The sequence below is a fragment of the Papaver somniferum genome, chromosome 3 (assembly GCF_003573695.1).
Source record: "Papaver somniferum cultivar HN1 chromosome 3, ASM357369v1, whole genome shotgun sequence".
NCBI classification, from domain to species: domain Eukaryota; kingdom Viridiplantae; phylum Streptophyta; class Magnoliopsida; order Ranunculales; family Papaveraceae; genus Papaver; species Papaver somniferum.
This window is the reverse complement of record NC_039360.1, coordinates 121,539,289-121,560,399: the sequence shown is the minus strand read 5'-3', so window position 1 is coordinate 121,560,399 and position 21,111 is coordinate 121,539,289. Positions and strand designations below refer to the sequence as shown.

Sequence of the window (21,111 nt, the reverse complement as noted above, 5' to 3'; positions counted from 1 at the left end):
ATAAGCAATGCGTTGTCTATAAACAAGGTGCGTTGAATTCCTTCATGTTCCTGTTATGCATCAATTAATAAACTTCTCTTATCATTTACCTGCTTGTTTGTATGGAAAACACATTATGCTTGTTAAAAAAACAAATGCATAACAGATTGTGCCTTCTTAAAAAATATGCAGAATATGTTATGCAGTCAACTGTTTTTTTATGTAGTATTAACTAGTAGTGCATGATAGATTGTGCATGGTAAAAGATGTGCATAATGGTTTATGCAGATGCCTGAGAAAAAGGCATGTGTGGTTAAATGCATAATAAGTTAAGCAGGGTTGTGTTTTTAAATGCATAATAAGTTATGCACCTTAACAAATCAATGCATGACATATTATTCAGTTTCAATATTAAATGCATGACTAGTTATGCATTGTTTAGACTTGCTGCATCACAGGTTATGCATATAAAAAAATGTTGTTATATTTGTTATGCATTCCTTTGTTGTTCTAAAATAGCAGTTCTAAAATGCATTTTTTTTGTTCTTTTTTTTATGCAGTTAAACCTAAAACCAAATATGCAGTTCAAGGAGGTACTTATAGAGCAGGTTTCCTTAGGGTAGGTCACTTGTTTAGTAAGATAAAATACGGAGGTGGTTTGAATCCGTTGCAGGCTAACATGATGAATGTGTGTGTGTTTGGAAAGTTCTATAACTGGTTATATGCTGCAAACATGGCATACTTGGATGGTAAGAGCAACAAGCTGATGGATGAAGTCTTTCTATCATATGACCATGAAGATTTGAATCAACATTCATTCAAGTTGTCTGAAAACAAGTCCATAGCATCAACGTCTAGTGAGCTTGCTGTTATATTTCTGATTCCAAGAATTGAAGGAGACAGAGGAAATGATATTCTGACTTCGAAGGCAGAGATAGAGCTGACTCAGTCACATCCCCTCGTCAAGCAATTCCCATTCAAAACAAAGCCATGATTTATCAGCAAAGATCCCAAAGCACGGGTAACAAAGGTGTGGATAGATGATATTGAAAGGCTGGTGTTGGAAAAACTTGATAAGAAAGGTCATGAAGAGGAAGTTGTCTGCTTTATCTGCCTTTACATGCTAGTCGTCTTGTTCTTTTGTCGTTCAAGTGGAGACAATTTAAACGTCTCGTATGTTGGTTTGGTTAAGGATTTGGAAATCATGGAATCTGTCTCTTTTCCTGATCTTATTCATGAACACCTGATGGAGAGCATCAAGATTGTCAAAAGAAACAATCTTCATATCAGGAATCGCAGTGGTTGCACTATATATTCTCTTATGAGTTAGTTTATTTTTTTACTTTCATAACATCTGTCAATAAATATTACTTTCTTGGATACAGAATATATTTTATTAGTTATTATTTTTTGCAGCTTTGGTTGGCTGAGCATTCTAACATAGATGAGATATCATCAGACATCGTCTGCGAAGTGGGACTTGGCAGCAATGAAGAAAGCAATGCTCAAGAAGAATATTACATTCGTAAAGGTACCTGTTTGTGAACATTCCATGATTTATAATTGACCTTCATGCATCTATGACAGTATCTCTAAATTCCTTAAAAATGAATGCATAATAAGTTACGTTAGCAACAAAGGATAACTGCATAATAATTTATGCACCTTAATAAATCAATGCATAACATGTTATGCAGCCGAATATATGAATGCATGACCGGTTATGCATTTTTCAATATTGAAAAGGAGTTAAGCAGGGCTGTGTTTTTAAATGCATAATAAGTTATGCACCTTAACAAATCAATGCATGACATATTATTCAGTTCCAATATTAAATGCATGATTAGTTATGCATTGTTTAGATTAGCTGCATCACAGGTTATGCATATAAGAAATGTTGTTATATTTGTTATGCATTCCTTTGATGAGTGTCATTAATCATGTTGCAGTATAATGAGAAATTTAGAGGTGAGTACAGTGCAATGAAGATGGAATTATGTGAACCAAGAAAACCAAGAAAAATGAAAGAGATATATGATCTCGTCGCAATGAATCTTGAAGAGAACAGGGACAAGTATGAAGAAGCATTTCTGGATGCGATTAAGATCATTAAACAAAAAACGTGTCCCCCCGATAGTGCTGAAACAAGGTTGCATATCATTGAAGCAAAGCTGAAAGATATGAAGCAGACTCAGGAGAGGAATAGACAGAGTGGAGTAGACTTCAATGAAAAGTTGTATAATTACGTGAAGGAATTGCTCGTTGATTGTGGCAACATAGAAGTGCAGGAGGAGTCGTCAGGTGGACCTAGTGTCAATGTATCATCAGCTGAGCCAAGCGACCCACTAAGCCAAAACTTGCCAAGGAATGAGACTCTTGTTGAACTGGTATCTTCAACTGAACCACCTACACAAGAATCAGTGCCAGAAGTTATCAGACTCGATAGACAAGACCAAACGACTAGTCAACGTATCCAGTCTTAACCTTTCAAGTTCATGGACATGGAAAAAGCTGTTAATCTCTCCAGCGACACAAGGAAACAGAAACTCAAGTGGAATTGGAGACAACACCAAATATAGCATGAACATAAGAAAGACTTGAAGCACAAGAAAGAAACTTTTTGGCCGGTGGTGATGATGACATTCTTCCAGAAACTCAGAAGAAAGCAGAAGAATATGTGGCGCCCACATTTAATCTGCATTTATCACAACCTGCTGCTGCAATTAAAGATAATGCTGGTGGACCACAACAGCAAGCTGAAAATCTGCAACAACCCGCTGTTGAGATACCACAACATCAAACTGAAGAACCACAACAACCAGAAGAGCCAGTGGCTGAAAAGCCACAACAAGTAGCTGTTGAGATGGTTGTTGATGCAGAGAAGGAGATGGTGGTTGAGAATCCTTTAACTCCTGGTGCCACACAAGATGATGAAAAAGAAAAAGGATATAATGAAGATGCTGAGATGGAGATAATTTCACAAAACCTGGTACCTAAAATATAAACAGATTTTGTATTTTAAAACTTTTATAAAAGCAACATAACATCTTTTATTATGGTATTTTTATTAATGTCAAATCAACTATGTACTACTTATTATTTTTAATCAACTATAAACTGTTTACTATATTGTTGTTTTGCTGTTTAATCAACTATTTACTTAATTTCATAATAAATTGTTTACATCTAACACATTTTGGTCACATGAATCTCTAGGAAGAAGACGTAGGAGCGGAGTTTGTACCAAGAACAGAATTTTTGAAGAGGTCACCACTGAAGAAAAAGTCAGTATTGAAGCGAAAAGTATACAAGGCAGAAGAGGATAGGAAGCAACCAGGAAGCAAGGTAAGAAGAATCAAGGAAATGACAACATGGAATCAAAGGACAACCAGTGTACTACTCAAAGATTGTGAGCTAGGAAAACAGCAGAAGCAAAAAGACAAGCCTGATGAGAATAAAGTTGAAGAAGAAAATCCCCGTACGTTTGCTGGCTTGCCGTTCAGAAAATTACCTCCGCTGGAAACAATGGAATGCTTTCAAGATTATAAGGATACAATAGAACCAGCCATGATGGAAGTACTGGAGACATACTTTGAGAATGGAGATAATTTCACAAAACCTGGTACCTAAAATATAAACAGATTTTGTATTTTAAAACTTTTATAAAAGCAACATAACATCTTTTATTATGGTATTTTTATTAATGTTAAATCAACTATGTACTACTTATTATTTTTAATCAACTATAAACTGTTTACTATATTGTTGTTTTGCTGTTTAATCAACTATTTACTTAATTTCATAATAAATTGTTTATATCTCACACATTTATGTTACATGAATCTCTAGGAAGAAGACGTAGGAGGGGAGTTTGTACCAAGAACAGAATTTTTGAAGAGGTCACCATTGAAGAAAAAGTCAGTATTGAAGCGAAAAGTAAACAAGGCAGAAGAGGATGGGAAGCAACCAGGAAGCAAGGTAAGAAGAATCAAGGAAATGACAACATGGAATCAAAGGACAACCAGTGTACTACTCAAAGATTGTGAGCTAGGGAAGCAGCAGAAGCAAAAAGACAAGCCTGATGAGAATAAAGTTGAAGAAGAAAATCCCCGTACGTCTGCTGGCTTGCCGTTCAGAAAATTACCTCCGCTGTAAACAATGGAATGCTTTCAAGATTACAAGGATACAATAGAACCAACCATGATGGAAGTACTGGAGACATACTTTGAGAATGGAGATAATTTCACAAAACCTGGTACCTAAAATATAAACAGATTTTGTATTTTAAAACTTTTATAAAAGCAACATAACATCTTTTATTATGGTATTTTTATTAATGTTAAATCAACTATGTACTACTTATTATTTTTAATCAACTATAAACTGTTTACTATATTGTTGTTTTGCTGTTTAATCAACTATTTACTTAATTTCATAATAAATTGTTTATATCTCACACATTTATGTTACATGAATCTCTAGGAAGAAGACGTAGGAGGGGAGTTTGTACCAAGAACAGAATTTTTGAAGAGGTCACCATTGAAGAAAAAGTCAGTATTGAAGCGAAAAGTAAACAAGGCAGAAGAGGATGGGAAGCAACCAGGAAGCAAGGTAAGAAGAATCAAGGAAATGACAACATGGAATCAAAGGACAACCAGTGTACTACTCAAAGATTGTGAGCTAGGGAAGCAGCAGAAGCAAAAAGACAAGCCTGATGAGAATAAAGTTGAAGAAGAAAATCCCCGTACGTCTGCTGGCTTGCCGTTCAGAAAATTACCTCCGCTGTAAACAATGGAATGCTTTCAAGATTACAAGGATACAATAGAACCAACCATGATGGAAGTACTGGAGACATACTTTGAGAATGGAGATAATTTCACAAAACCTGGTACCTAAAATATAAACAAATTTTGTATTTTAAAACTTTTATAAAAGCAACATAACATCTTTTATTATGGTATTTTTATTAATGTCAAATCAACTATGTACTACTTATTATTTTTAATCAACTATAAACTGTTTACTATATTGTTGTTTTGCTGTTTAATCAACTATTTACTTAATTTCATAATAAATTGTTTATATCTAACACATTTTAGTTACATGAATCTCTAGGAAGAAGACGTAGGAGGGGAGTTTGTACCAAGAACAGGATTTTTGAAGAGGTCACCATTGAAGAAAAAGTCAGTATTGAAGCGAAAAGTAAACAAGGCAGAAGACGATGGGAAGCAACCAGGAAGCAAGGTAAGAAGAATCAAGGAAATGACAACATGGAATCAAAGGAAAACCAGTGTACTACTCAAAGATTGTGAGCTAGGGAAGCAGCATAAGCAAAAAGACAAGCCTGATGAGAATAAAGTTGAAGAAGAAAATCCCCGTACGTCTACTGGCTTGCCGTTCAGAAAATTACCTCCGCTAGAAACAATGGAATGCTTTCAAGATTACAAGGATACAATAGAACCAGCCATGATGGAAGTACTGAAGACATACTTTGAGAATGCCAACAGCCTGTAAGTACATCAAAATTACCTTTATGCTTGTTTGCATAATATGTCATGCAGCTCCCAATGTTTAATGCATGGTTAGTTATGCATTATTTAAAATATCTACATCACATGTTATGCAGCTCCAATGTTTAATGCATGTTCAGTTATGCAAAAAAATGTTGTTATATTTATTATGCTTGTTTAAGAAATCAATGCATTACAGGTTATGCTTCTTATGAAATAAATGCATAACAAGTTATGCTTAAAAAAACCCATGCATAACACAACCCTCTAGTTTATGGTTATGCCGCATGTCACTTGAATAAAACATCTCACCAATTATGTCTTATGTCATCAGCAGAAATTCGGCTTGGAGTATCAGAGAAGTAGAAGACCCGTACTTGTGGGATATTCAGATTCACGGAGATATAATAAGGCAGCTAAAGAACAATGAATACTTAGAAGACCAAGTAGTACGCTATTAAAGTTATAGGTTGTTCAGGAAGCGGGAAAATGAAAAGATGGCTGATAGTGTCGAACATAGGTATGCGGAGTCTGCATTCATGACGCCAGATGCTTGGGTAAGTCAAGAAAATAAAATCATTTTGCTACATAACAAGTCATTCCTGCATATTATCTTATGCCCATATAATTACTTCTGCATAAAATGTTATGCAACTAGATTGAATTGCATAACAAGTTATTCAGCATTGTTTTCCACACATGTTGTGCACCCTTTCAATTGTATCCACTAACTTTTTTTTCCTAAAAAATATTTCTTTTGCAGTTCTTTGTTAAAACAAAGGAGAAAGATGGGATTGCCAAATTTGTTGGAGAATTCATCTTGAATCTCCCTATTGAAGTTGGGAGAATGTTCATTCCAATGAACTATATGACAAAGGAAAACCCTGCTGGTACACATTGGACATTGTTAGAGTATGACTTTTAAGAGGGTGAGTGGAACTACTATAACAGTCTTGAAGGCTATAAATCTAACTGCAAGAAACAAGACCTCATAATGGCAAAGGCTTGTATGCCGTATTTGATCCAAAGATATGATGAACTGAATCTATCACCACAAATCGTGGATATAAAGAGGGAATCACTTGTATACAGGGATATTTTTACCAAGATTGTTCCTGAACAAGGTCATCACCCCGACTGCCTCATATTTGTATGCTATTATATGAAGATGAGCATGAAATCTCAAGTCAGGGACAAATGGCTGAAGTTGGGAAAGGAAGATGCAGTAGAAAAAGCCAACAAGAAAAGAGTAAGTCCGGTATTGAAAATGCTGACGGATCTTGGAAACAGTTGGGCGATAGATGCCAATGAAGACATCTGGGATGATGTTGCGCGTCAATGTGATGAAGTTGCGCGTCAATGTGAAGTTGTGCATAATAAAAAGGCTCAAGCGTAACTTTGTTTTAACAACCTGTGTGTTGTTGGTAGGTTGAGCAATTTAACTTGGGAGTGAAAACTAATGGGAAGGTATTTAGTGTGAAGCTTAGCTTCAGTCAGTAGTTATGTGTAATGTGTTGGTATGAAAACTTAACTTTAGTCAGTAGTTCTTGTCAGAACAACTTATGTTATCTTGTCGATGTTTATATATATATTTATTATATATCAATGCTGGTTTCAGTGCTTCTATTTTCTGCAATCTTATTTCATTTAACTGTACTATGATATAAATCTTACAAGGAAAATGAAGGAACAACAGGTTACATATAAACATCTAAATAACAAGTTATGCAACAAAATAAACCTGAATAACATGTTATTCCTAATAAAATAAATGTGCATGACTTGTTATGCCGACACATGAAGGAACCACGTTTGCATGAGTCGTTATGCAGCCATCTTTAAAAGAATAAATGCATAACAGATCATGCATCGTCGAAAAACAAAGCATAAGAGATTATGCATCTTCAAAACAATAACGCATAATACGTTATGCATCATCAAAAACTAAAGCATAATCCATTATGCATTTAAGAATAAAAATGAAAACATTATCTGATAGAAGCAGAAAAACACACAGTGAAAAAAAAAAGTATTTTTCATAAAACCAATACAAAAAAGAAACTAAGTAAAGAAAAAGTACTTGTTCATAAAAACTAATACAAAAGCTAATGAAAGAAAAATGAATAAGGTTCAAACATAAAAGTAATAGTCTGAAGAAACAAACAAGATAATTGCTCTCCTTTAACTACCCTTAGGCTGCTTCGGCGGCTTCGGAGGCTTCTTGTAACAGGTAGGATTGATACATGTTTGCTTGTTATGATGACCAAGCTCAAAATAATTACCACAACGCATAGCTCTCCTGGGCGGCTTCTCATATCTGCTCAAATGCCTATTAGCTTGTGGTCTCTTTGGCGGCCTCCTAACATCAGGTACATCGATAATATCATTACCTTCATAAACTTCAGGCCTGTTATAGTTCGGAATAGGATGAATTGCATGGCTGTAGGCATTATTGAAGTATGAAGTAGTGAAATAAGGTTCAACAAAATCATATGGATTAGAACCAGACATTGTTATCGATGCGAAAGCATGCACACATGGAAACCCATAGACGCGCCACCTCTGACAGGTACATGTCCTTGCCTCAAGGTTAACACTATAAGAATTGTCCCCTCCTTCCACTTCATAAACATGAGTATCGGACTGTATAACCAGCCAGGTTAAACCCCCATCAATAAGAGCCTTCATCTTATTTTCATTCTTCGGTGTGAGAATTGTTATGAAACTATTACAAGTATTCCGCCTTTCTGACATCATACTCATCACATCCTTCCTTATCTGATCTAGAAGAGCATTTGCAGGGAGCTTCTTGTGTACCTTCATCCAACTATTGAAGGATTCATCAAGAGTAGAAGATGTCCTACCATACCTACAACCTTGGAAAAAGGCATTTGACCACTTCTCTGGAGGGATATCTTCAATATAGTTGGCAACCCAACCACAACCAAGACCCTTAATAGTAGCGATGGCAGTTTGGAAGCCTTCGGGACTAAGAGCATACGCAGCAGCTTGAAATGAATCAATAATTGCACCATACCTTTCGTCAGATGCATTAATAGGTAAGTTCATCTTAAGATGATAATAGCAGAAACTATGGAAGGCTTCAGGAAAGTAAAATGGAATCGCTCTCTTTAATCCTTCTGCACGATCAGATAAAAATGTGATTGGCCTTTGATCATGATCAAGAACATTACTCAAATTCCTCATGAACCATTCCCAGTTATCATTATCTTCACCAGGTACCAGGGCCATGGCTAGTGGGAAGAAGCCTGCACAGAAAAAAATACAAAATCAAGCCAGCGTCTACATGAAGTATGTGCAGCTAAAAAAATGCATAATGGCTCATGCATCTAAACTAAATGATGCACCAGACATTATGCACCTAAAACAAAAAATGTATAATGTCTTATGCATCTAAACAGAAAATATGCATAACCAGAAAAAACAAATAATGCATAATGTCTTATGCATCTAAACTAAATGATGCATAAGACATTATGCATGTGCATAAATAGGATGCATAAAATCAATAAGTGAAAACCATAATGCATAAGACATTATGCACATAAAACAAAAAATGTATAATGTCTTATGCATCTAAAACAGAAATGATGCATAACCAGAGTGAAAACAATAATGCATAAGACATTATGAAGCAAAAATAAATAATGCATGAGACATTATGCACATATATAAAAATGATGCATTATCAGAAAAATTACCATTTTCAGCATTGATAGCGGTTGCATCCATGAGGCATCCTCTATATGTCCCTGTAAGAAAGGTGGCATCGACATAAACCATGGGGCGAAGGTAACGGTAACCATGGATGCATGCCTCGAAAGCAATAAAAAGACACAAAAACTTATTTGAAGGTGACTCATCTTCTAATTCAGCTGAACTATCCTCGTTCGCTTCAGGTTCATCCGTTTGAACTTGAAAATCAATCCAACTCCCAGGATTTGTGCTGCGAATGGAATCTACATACCATGACAGATGTGAATACGACATGGCTTCATCACCAAATATATCCTCATACACTTTCTCTCTTCCATTGTAAGCTTGGTAGTATTTCACATTGATCTCGTAGCTAGTTTTGAAAAAATTTGCTAAATCAGATGTTTTGAAACTCGGATCACTTCGGATTTCATCCTTGATCAGACTAGAAACAAATTTACTGCTGAGCCTGTGGAAAAGCCTTTCAGTTCCAACACCACAGGTATCACTGCTCTCATATTTCTTAACCTTAAGCATCTTGTTTTCAATATCAACAACACAAACCTTATACTCCCAAGGGCAATTTTCTATTGAGCATTTTGCATAGAACCTGCTAGGTTCATTCTTCTTATATACAAGAACACGCCCAACTTTTAACTCGTATTTCTTCACTACGATACGTACCTCTGCTACACCTCCAAAAAACACTTTACCAACTTCACCAAGTAATTTATCCCAACCTTCAGTCCTAAGAACCTTGTTAACAGGCACAAAACCATCTTCAAGGAAATTCACCATAGCTTGTTCGGGTTCAGGTTCTATTACACGACTACTTGAAGCTCTACTACGACTTCTGGAAGAATTACAGCCAACTTCGACAAGTAAATCAAAGCTCTTCTGACCTTTACAGTGGCAACGAGATACAAAACATTGAAGAAGAATATCAAAATCAACTCGCACAAACTTGTTTCCATCATTAAAGGAAAATCTGACATGATGCGGTAATAAACGAGTCCACTTCTGGCAAACGGTTGTCTTCAAAGACTCCAAAGTTGTGTTGACATCAACATGATCTGCTAAGAATTCACTGAAGTAGTGAATTACAGCTAGTGCACTACCAACAGGCATTTTCACCCTGCAAAACACAAAGAGAAAAAACCAAACATATCTATCCTGCATATTGCTTCACAAAAATTCTTACTCAAAATTAAAAGATCAAATCAACAACAATAAACAATCTACATTAACCATAATCAGATGAGAAATCAACAGGATATCAAAATCAATAACAGATAACAGATCAAAAATAAGAATGGAAAAACAAATCAAATAAAAAATCCAACAGAACAGAAGCAAAACCTAGTAAATTGGCATGTCAACATCGGAATATGAAATCGAAACAAAATAATTTAATCGAAAAGATCTACATTGATGTTAACAAATTCAAAACCTAGAAAATAAACAAAAATTCAAAAACAATCTTAAAAGATCTAAAAAGCGATTCGAAAAACTAAATTAAGCTTCGGAAACCTAAAATAATAGATCTTAATCTTACAGAAACTAAAACATAGAATCGAATCAAGATTAAACAAAAATCAGAATCAAGATTGGAATAAAAACGAACGAACCTGAAATTGAATATCTCAATCAGCTCCTTCTCAGCTATCGATAGTTCAATCTCTCAGCTCTCGCTCTCGATCGTATTCTATCTCCTTCTCAATCTCTCAAAAACTGAATCTCTGAATCTAAATCTCTGCGCCTAAATCTCTAAAACTGAAACTGAAAGTGAGGCTAAACTGGGAAATAAAAAAGAAAATAAACGAATTTTGAAAACTCTGGGCCTGCGAATAATTTGTTGGCCGCTTTTGGGTGCGCCCGTGAGGTTTTGTGGGGGTGGGTTTCACAGTAGGAAAATGTGTAAGAATGGGTCTCCCTGTAGTTTCCACATTTCGTATCTGCATCTAGAGGTGTAAATTGGGCCTGGCCAGCACGTTTATGGCACAACACTTTAAAATTCTAGCACGGCACGGCACGGCATGTGACCTGGCACAGTACGTTAGCTTAGTGTGTTGTGTTATGCCAGACGAATAGGCACATCAGCACGGCACAGCATGTGGCACGTGCCGTGCGAAGAAAGCACGCCAAATCATACATAAAATGCAACACAATACATCACATTTCATGTATATTTCACAAAAAAAATATTTATTTTAGCCAGTTTTTGACATTCTATTTTCGTTATGCTGATTAATTTGTATAATAATACATATACTAACTAAAATATCGGGAAAATATTTATTTTAGAAAGCATGAAATAAGTGGGCTAGCACAGCACGGCACAACACAACACGTCTGAATCTCTGGCACGACCCAACACGTAGCACGCTAAACACGTGATTTCGTAGGTTGTTCTGTGTCGGGCCGGCATGTTTTACAAACTGCATCTAATCCAATCTATAGTTTCGTGGATTTGCATCCAATGAATATTTGGAAAGCTTAGGTATTATAATGAATGTAACTTAAATTCTCAATCTTATAAGACTGGGATAAAAGAAAATTTAGAACAACTACAAATACATTTCAAAAATACATGCATAAGTGCACTATTCGTAGGCTTAGAAACCTACTATAAAATACCGCAAGCGCACTGTGTCTAATACGCAGACAATGGCAATTATGGGTCGATCCTACAAAGAGTTGGATTGGTGAATCTAAACTTCTAAGTTCTACTAAAACTAATTTAGAAACTGATGGGTGTCCATACGACTAGCATATGATTGATTATACTAAAGAAACAAGACAAAAGCAAAGATAAAGATAACTACGGTTTCGAATCCGCCACCTAAATGCTTAGAACTCCCTAGTTTGATATACTAGTTCTCTTTTAATCAAGGAATTATAGAGGTTCTAGCCCCAAACTACCTTGAAGATGTGATAGATCACTCTCACAAATTGATGATTTAACCTCAAGCCAAGCATTGGTTGTCTTGTTACGGCACAACCAATCAAAGACTGAACTATAAGTGTCAATTCCTAGCACTACCTATTTGTTTAAGGCATAGGTAATCACAAATTGAACTAAATAAGTTTACAAAGCTTGAATACATAACAAAGAATTGACCAAACTACCAAGGATGCATGACATACAAGGTGAAAGTAAATTGTTATGAATTCAGAGACTAAATCATGCTTTTCAATATAAATTCATGGAGAAAAAGTAAAACCAAATCAAACAATTCTAGTTATTTAGGTGGTGGACTCAAAGCCATAATTCATCTTTATTTTGCCTTTTAATATTGTTGTTTTAGTATAATCATCAATTTTTAGTCGTATCGACAAACCCCATGTCTGATCTAAATTAGTAGAAGTAGAACTTAGAAGTTTAGTACACCAATCCAACTCCTCCTAGGATCGACCCGTATTTACCATCGTCTACTTATAGACGTCGTGCGCTTGCAGTATATAATCGTAGGTTGCCAAACCTACCAGGTTTTTGGCACCGCTGCCGGAGAATTGGCAAAGGGTGTGGTTAGATTCTCTAGGTTTTGTTAGGAATTGTATATAATTTTTGTTGTCATATAAAAAAAAAACGGTACTGATTCAATAATTTTTACTGCTCTTGTATCTCTTTGTTCTTTCTTTTACTGTGTTGAATATCCATGTTTATTGTTTAAATATTTCATTCCCAGTAGATACTTTGCTTGTGTTAGTTTGAATTTCTTTTACTGTTTTAGATTAGGTTGATTATAGTCCAGTAGGATCTGAACATAACACATTAAATTCTGTTTACATCCTGTAACATATGCACTTTGGTTTAGTCTTTGTCCTGTAGCCAGTGGTATTACGTAAATAATTAGGCTATCATTAGATTTTTTTTCCTTAGTTTAGATAGATAGATATTTTTTTGTCTTATCTTTCTTATCTGTTTGTTGTCCATTTATGTTTCATTGCAATCAGGTACCAAAATTAAGTGTGTCTACATCTTTGTATTTTTTTTCTTCTCTTTTTAGTTAGATTTTTAGATTGTTCTTCCTTTGGTTCCTTCGCGTAGAAAATATATATGTATGTTTAGGCTTAGTTGTTTATTATGTATAATGTATATGCGTTTCTTTTATTTTTAGTGCTGAATTATTTCCATGCTGGTAGTTTTTGATTTTTTTCGCAGCTTGCCTTACATACGGCTTTTGCTAGTTTTAGGAGTTCTGTCTTCCTATTTATTTTTTTATTGTATATATAGTTTTTGAATTGCGTTTAGATACTTTATAGGACTTGTTTATTACAACTGGTGCTAAAGTTTTGAGTGTCTACTGCAATAGGGTGTTAGGGATCAGAGCACTACATTGGCCAAAGAAAAGGAAATAAAATCATATTTTGTTGTTCATACTCTCGGTTGTGGCAAGAGTGCTCTCAGGTGTTGGGAAGCCAACTGCATTGGCCAAAGATAAACAAGAAAAGGATGGCAGGTCGGTTGTGCTTACTCTAGGTTGTTGCATGAGGTAAATTACATACCGTTTTGAGCTGAATGCTTTATTAGATGACCTGAATGGTTTCGAAATTTGGTTTAGTGAAAAAAAAAAAGAGCTTCATATTTTTGTTTACAAGTACGAACTGGTCATTCAATAGTTAATTATATTTTGATTGCTATAATCAAACAAAGAAATCGTATTGTATAGGTAGACCATTTTGGAATGGTTCATAGTGATTGCAGCAAGCCTAGTACCAGTAGGAAGATTGATTTCAAAATAACCGAAAGCATCAGGTATAATTTTCTTTGTTTATGTGTTATTATCTGTTTTAGCGAGTATGTTTCATTTTGAGTTGGATTGTTTGTTTATCTTTCATTCATTGTATGCATCATTTTGTTTAGGGTGTGGTAAAAGCATTTAGAATAGATTCATTTTCTTTCATATTTATTTCATTTAATTTATTTCAAAAAAAATGTCTGGATTTTGGATTGTTGTTAGAGATGAGAAATCATCGCATAAACCGATCAGAGAACTTGCACAAGAGCATGCTTCACGTTATGAGTTTCCAGTTGACCATGATTTCAATAACTGTAGGGAATATTGCCAACCTTTTCAAGGTTCTGATTTGCATTACACATACCCCAATGACTATTCACACATGTACGAATCACCACAATGGGAAGTTGGAAAATTTTGTAATCCCCTGACCACTTGTATGCAATCTGTTATGGAAAACCTCGAACTCATCGAACAAAATAATGCTAGATTTGAATTGAAAGTATTACATGATAATCCAAATATCTACGCTTCTGAAATTCCTTTTTATAGTGACCCTCATGTGTAACCATGTACCGAATACCCATCTGAAACGAGGATACCATTGTTGAGGATTCCCCTTCCATTGAACAACTTAATATGATCTTAAGGATGAATCTGATTCATCTACAAAATGAAAGAAGGGGGAATTTCAAAACGAAATTTTTGTCAGCCCTAATGAAGTATGTTCCTAGTCAGGCTACTAATGTTGAAAGCGAACCTAACCTAGAGGTAAACGAATAGACTAGAGACATTATGAAGTTGAATAGGGCATTGCATTATTGTTATGATGATGATGATGACTATGATGTTATGTTAGAAGTGCATGTTTATTCTGAGAATTTTGTTATGGAACCTTCGGGTTCAAAGACATTAGGCTTCTCTGCTGCAACCTTTATGAATGATGCTTCTTCTGATATTCAATCCATATATACATGTGATGTTGATCCTAATTTGGGGATTGTACAATTGTTCCGTGAAGAAGAGCATGACACACAACTTGTGTGTGACTTAGGGAGTGTTGAATTTTCTGCAGACACCGATGATCTTATGCATGAAGATAAATTTGATGTGCCTGATTCCCTGCCTAGGTCACAATATGATGTTTCTTCTGATTTTCCTATGCATAAGACTAAAGTTTTGGAGGATGATGGTTCTGAACTGGGGCTTGTAGGTATCTTATTTGAATTTGAGCATGTTGTAGAACTTGTAGATGACTTAGGAGATGTGGTTGATAATAACGGTACTCTTGATCCCATACATGTGAGCAACATGGACCTGCCTACTTTCCTGCCTAAGTCACAAACTAATAATCTTCCATCCAATCTAGGTTTGGGTTGTCATAAAATTTTAGAACCAACTTTTCTGAGAATTCCTAATCTAGGACTGGAACTATGTGCTCATCAAGTCCTTTTGGACTATTTTGCAGCTAAATATAATACCTTGGAGAAGCCACGGTTGGAATGCGCTCTACCCATCCCTAACAAAGTCCACTCTGAACTAGACCTTGTGCATGCAGCACCCCTAAAATTTCTAGATTTTGTGCCCAAAAGCAAACTGTTGAAAATTTCAGGTTTGGGGGTAGCTCATTTATATCAGCAGTCTTACTTGCTCTTTCTTGTTATATCCGTGTACGACTGTCAACGTTTCTGCATGCCATTTTTTGGGTTGATGTTAGAGCATTGCTCGGTCGACCTCGCATGCGTTGTTATCTCAAGCATGTTTGTCAATGTTAGTGATCAAAACTATGAGTCTTGATTTCTAGTCTACATAGCTAAGTCTCGGACTAGGATAAAAAAGTGTAGTTGAGCTCAAGGACTTCATGTCGATTCATCATACAACGACGAAGATCTACTCAAGGAACCGTGGAAATTCATCAACAAAAAGGTATGTGAAGACTTGAACTTATCTACCACACAAAAGTCTATCTCTTCTATCTCCTACTTCTTATGAGACGAAAGTCGTATGCTCTATAGACTGGATCATACACATTTGATATTTTGAGCCGAGTATACCTCGCCTATCTATATCTCGAAATCATGTGTTGGTAAAGCGTTTCGCTTTGATCGGGTTTATCTTCACCTAATGATGAAAGTCGTAATGTTTCACTTACTTTGAAAATCGCTTTGACGAGAAATAGTGTAACACCTATATAACGTCCTCTAAGAATGTTGCAATGGTTGGAATGAGAGTTTAGGTCTATATAACCAATGATGGATATAAGCATTGTGTGGAAACATATGTGCATAAGTCTTATTCCTTAATCCGAAGTTTGCGAACTTTGTTGATTGAGAGAAACTGCAGGAATTGGATTTGTCAATTCCGCGAACTCATTTTGCAAACTCAGTCCGCGAACTGACGGAAGTTCTCTTGCCGAGAATTTCTGCTGGGATTTTCCAAAAACTCGTTTGCGTGTTTAGTCCGCGAACTGGCGGAAGTCTCCTTGCCGTTTCTGCTGAGTTTGGAAAACTCTGTCGGTTGTCTTAAGTCCGCGAACTTGTTTGCATACTTGAGTGGGTTATGATCTAAAGACGTGCTCTGAATATGAAACTTAAATTACTAAGGAATGCAGTATGCAAACCGTGGCTATAAAGTTCATGAGCCAATTCAATCGAATCAAATCATCTTTGTTTCAACTGTGTCTTGTGTAGTTACATAAGATCTCATAGAAATTGAACAACTCTCTAACTAGTTCATTTGAGTCAATTGAACTAGTTATGGTGAAGAAGAACAAGGTTAATATGAAATGCTCATATGGTTGACCTTTTGAGTTACTATGTTGAACCAACATAGACGTACACGTTTGTGCACGGTTTTCACAAACCCAGTAAACTTATATCTCAAGTGTGTGTGACAAGCTAAGTTTTAGATCTAACGGTTGAGAAATATTAGCTTGAATGTAAATCAGGTTTTCATTTAACGGTGAATATTGATTGCTTTGTAACTAAGGCAAAACCCTGATTTGAAGACTATATATAGGAGACATATAGCATTGGGCAAAACTAATCCCCACACGTCTGTGTGATACTAGTGCGCTCGCTAGAGTCGATTCTCCTCTAACCTTTGGTTTTCTTCTCTAAAACCAGGTTAACGACTTAAAGACTTCATTGGGATTGTGAAGCCATACCGATACTACTTTTATCGTAGTTGTGTGATCTGATCTTACATCTTCTAACGTACGAGTACAATCTTTGATTGGCTTGAGATCGTGAGAGTTCTCCGATAGGCAAGATAAAGAAGTCACAAGCATCTTCGTCTCACTGTTTGTGATTCCTCGACGTACTCTTGTGTATTCAAGTAAGACTGTTGAGAGATGATTGATTAATCTAGGCTGTTCTTTGGGAATAAAAGACCGGATTATCAATTGGTTCATGTTCACCTTGATTTCATATCTTAAGACGGAACAAAAACCTAGGGTTTTCTGTGGGAGACAGATTTATCCTTTGATAGACTTTTCTGTGTGAGACAGATTTGTTTATTATCAAGTCTTCGATTTTGGGTTGCAACAACTCTTGGTTGTGGGTGAGATCAGCTAAGGGAATCAAGTGTTCAGTATCCTGCTGAGATCAGAGGCGTAGGAGTACAACTGTACCTTGAATTAGTGGGAGACTGATTGTGGTTCAACTATAGTCCAGTCCGAAGTTAGCTTGGAGTAGGCTAGTGTCTGTAGCGGCTTAATACAATGTGTATTCAATCTGGACTAGGTCCCGAGGTTTTTCTGCATTTGCGGTTTCCTCGTTAACAAAACTTCTGGTGTCTGTGTTATTTCTTTTCCGCATTATATTTTTTATATAATTGTAATAATACAAGTTGTGCGTTAAAGATCATCAATTGGAAATCCGACCTTTGGTTGTTGATTGATATTGATTGATTCTTGGATATTGGTCTTTGGTACCGTCCAAGTTATCTCTCTTTGATAAAGACTCGCAGATTTCCATTTGCTTGAGTAAAGATCAATCGAGAGATTGAGATATAAACTCTTTGATATATCTTTTTATTGATTGAGTGTAACTGTCTAGTTGATTCTCATAAAAAGTATATTGGAGTTTGTCCATACAGATTGCTAAGCGAAATATTGGATGGTGTTGTTAGACCCCCGCTTTTTCAATTGGTGAATGGAACAAAATATACCTCGAAAATAAAGATCACCACAAGTGTTGTCTAACTGTCTAGTTGATTCTCATAAAAAGTATATTGGAGTTTGTCCATACAGTCTAACTGGAAAATAAAGATCACCAAAGGGGAATGGAACAGAATATACCTGGGTGTGCGCCAAAACACGGATGATAGTTCCGTATTTCTTCATTTTCTCCAATTGAGATTGGATATCTTTCTTTCCATCATCAGTCTCGTACTTCTTTGAGTACTTTGTGAAAGCCTTTTTCTTAGACTTGGCAAAGTTCTTGTAGAATCTTCTTCTGACCTCCTCACTTAAATGTTGTGCCCAAACAGTGCTCAAAGAACGAAGACCTCGAGGAGTCTTAATGTAAGCAACGACTCCAACAACAACCATTGGAGGAGTCTCACTAATTTTCACAGCCTCACAAGTTTCCTTCTTGTGAAGTTCTGAAGGGCAAAAGATAATGTATTAATACAGTGTAAACAAAAAGAAGTTGAAAGAGGCAAAAACTGAATTTCGCAACAGGAAGCATTAACAGTGTTACTGAAAAAATTTCTAAAGAAAATATAGCCTTCCTTTTATGCCAACTTTAGTATAAACTGCAAAAACAAACAAATTCCCATACTAACACAGATGCAGTCCTTATTTGCTATTTGCCATTTAGGCATTAAGTCTCTTTCTCACTTAGGAACAAAGCCAATGTTGAAACTATGGTGATTAAAACGAATAACCTCTCTCACAAATAAAGCATTTCATACCAATCACAAGGGTGCTAATACGTAAATCATGACCACAAATTATTAAAATGACATTTTTTTCAAGAGTAAATAAGAAATCCATTTCTCAGGACACTTACTGGATCCGGGCTTTTCGACTTCTCTAACAATGTGAGTCATATCAGCCTTGTAACCCAAGAAAGCAGTGAGCTTGCAGGGCTTGGTAGGGTCATCCTTAGGGAAAGCCTTCACTGCATTACACATATGGAAATCATATTAACCTCACTGGATAAAAGAAATACAAATTACAAACACAAGCAATGATACCCTTTTTTAGCTTGACTATAAAGTTTTTTAAAACACAACTATACCTTTTCCTCTGTGACGAGTAACTCTCTTCCTTGGAAGAAATCTAAGGGAACCGTGTCTGGGATGCTCAAACTTCATGTGAGACATTTTTCTTCCTTCGACCTGTACCACCATAGGATAAATTACATAAATAAACTCTATACAAAATAACTCTATACAAAAGAAAGAACTAACACTCTATGAAACTGAATCATTTATGAATACTTATATCGATTTACAAAACCATAAAAAAGAAACATCAAATCTATTGTCTCTAACAATGAGTTAGAGATGGATAATCTTTATCATCAAGTTCTACAAATGAAGAATCAACTAAAACAAGTTTATCAAACACGACAAAAACTAAATCTACTGAGATCTACTTTATGACTTATTTCAATAATCATATTTGCATTAGCATTTATAAGCTCCTTAAATGGATTTATAAAGAAAACCTAGCTAAACCTTTCATATTATCACTAGTTTAAAAACAAATCATATAGTGAGATTTTTAAAGAATAATCTGCGACCTATACAGTTGATGAAGGAAAGAAGAAAGATCCTAGGATGTAATCGTATAAAGATTTTAGGGTTTAGAATGACATATCTCAATCTCACCTGAGAGAGAGTCTTCTTTTCCTGCTTCATGCGGCTTCTACCCAGAGAGAAGTTCAACAAAAACCCTAGCGAAGTTATTATATAAGTGTGCACTATAATGTTCAAAGGGCAATTCGGTGATTTAAACGAGGTTCTCCCGTAGGGTTTGGATGTTTTATGGGCCGTAAGCCCATTTTTGCAGCACTAAGGTGAGCACGGTCCGGTTTGGTTCTGTTTAGCCTCGTTCGCGTCCAACCCGACACACAGTGACAAAGCGGACTTCTCATATTTCGTATGGGAAAATTAGGCGCAGGCCCAGATTTTTTTTTCTTACTGCCAGGCTCACAATTAATTTTCCCTACAGTCGCACCCAACATTATTTAAAATTATTAAAAACGTGCAGAGTTCCTCAATTACCCTTCAGCGGTTCTGGGCAGTTCTATTAACTCCCGAAAACGGTCAGAATCATTTCTTTTCTCTTCTTCTCATTTATTCTTCATCCGTTTTTCTATTCCTATTCCTCCATAAACACTATAACGGATCTGCAAAGATTTTCTTCTACATCATTCAAAGAAATCAATCATTTAAAACCGATGATTGAAGTTGATCAAACCCTAAAATCAATTTCAAACTCTAAAAAACCTTAACCCTAGAATTCAGTAGAACCAAAATGGATGAAACACCAACAAAAACACGTCTTCAGAAATCAAAAGAGAATAAATTAGGTACTAAAAATAGTTTAGTCGATCTTATTCTTGCATGCATTCGGTACACTTGATTTTATTTGATTTTCGATTTTAATTTTTGTTCTTGATGCTTCAGATGAAGAAAGGAAAACCGAAGGAAAAATGAAGTCGAAGAAACATAAAAAACCCGGTGAGATTTATCATTAGCTTCATCTGTTAGTGTTTGATTTTGTTTTTTTTGAATTTTTTTTTTTAATCTTAAATTTTGTTACAGTAATTGCCGATGATGAACCAGAAAAAAAGACTAAACCTAAAAAGAAAACTGTTTCTGGTGAGAGTTTCATCCTGAATACCCATAAATTTTTTTGAGTTATCACTTTATTCTTCTTCGATTTTAACATAATTTTCTCCTCAATGTGATTTTACCTACTGATGTTGAAGATGAACAAGAAGAAATTGATAGTGTCAAAACACTGAAGGAGATGCAAATCAAGGCAAAGGGAGATGCTCTGAAGAAGAGTAAGAAAGGCTCTGGTATGCATAACTAGTTCTCATGTGTGATTCTGCATAACATAAATATGCATAACTTGTTCTGCAGATGCATGACAGGGTATGCAACATCAAATTAATGTGTGTAACTTGTTATGCAGATGCATG

At 35.6% G+C, this 21,111-nt stretch overlaps 1 protein-coding gene across 1 annotated transcript; it reads right to left on the bottom strand.

Moving 5' to 3' along the window:
- Window positions 1-1,141: 1,141 nt before the first annotated feature.
- On the bottom strand, window positions 1,142-19,469 carry LOC113359906 (60S ribosomal protein L3-2-like). Its single transcript, XM_026603472.1, has 4 exons — window positions 19,195-19,469; window positions 18,964-19,074; window positions 18,249-18,553; window positions 1,142-1,207 (listed from the first exon to the last, which is right to left on the bottom strand). The coding sequence occupies exons 1-4, from the start codon at window positions 19,304-19,306 to the stop codon at window positions 1,142-1,144; spliced, it is 594 nt and encodes a 197-aa protein (XP_026459257.1). The 5' UTR covers window positions 19,307-19,469.
- Between the last annotated feature and the right edge of the window lie 1,642 nt (window positions 19,470-21,111).

Excerpts from the sequence above, each read along its gene's own strand:
- LOC113359906 (XM_026603472.1), bottom strand. The coding sequence starts at position 19,306 with ATGGTGGTACAGGTCGAAGGAAGAAAAATGTCTCACATGAAGTTTGAG. Across the intron at positions 19,075-19,194 it reads TACTCGTCACAGAGGAAAAG|TGAAGGCTTTCCCTAAGGAT; the intron begins GTATAGTTGTGT and ends TGTGTAATGCAG. Across the intron at positions 1,208-18,248 it reads GTGTTTTGGCGCACACCCAG|ATCAGGAAAAGAGACAGATT; the intron begins GTATATTCTGTT and ends TTCATGAATAAG.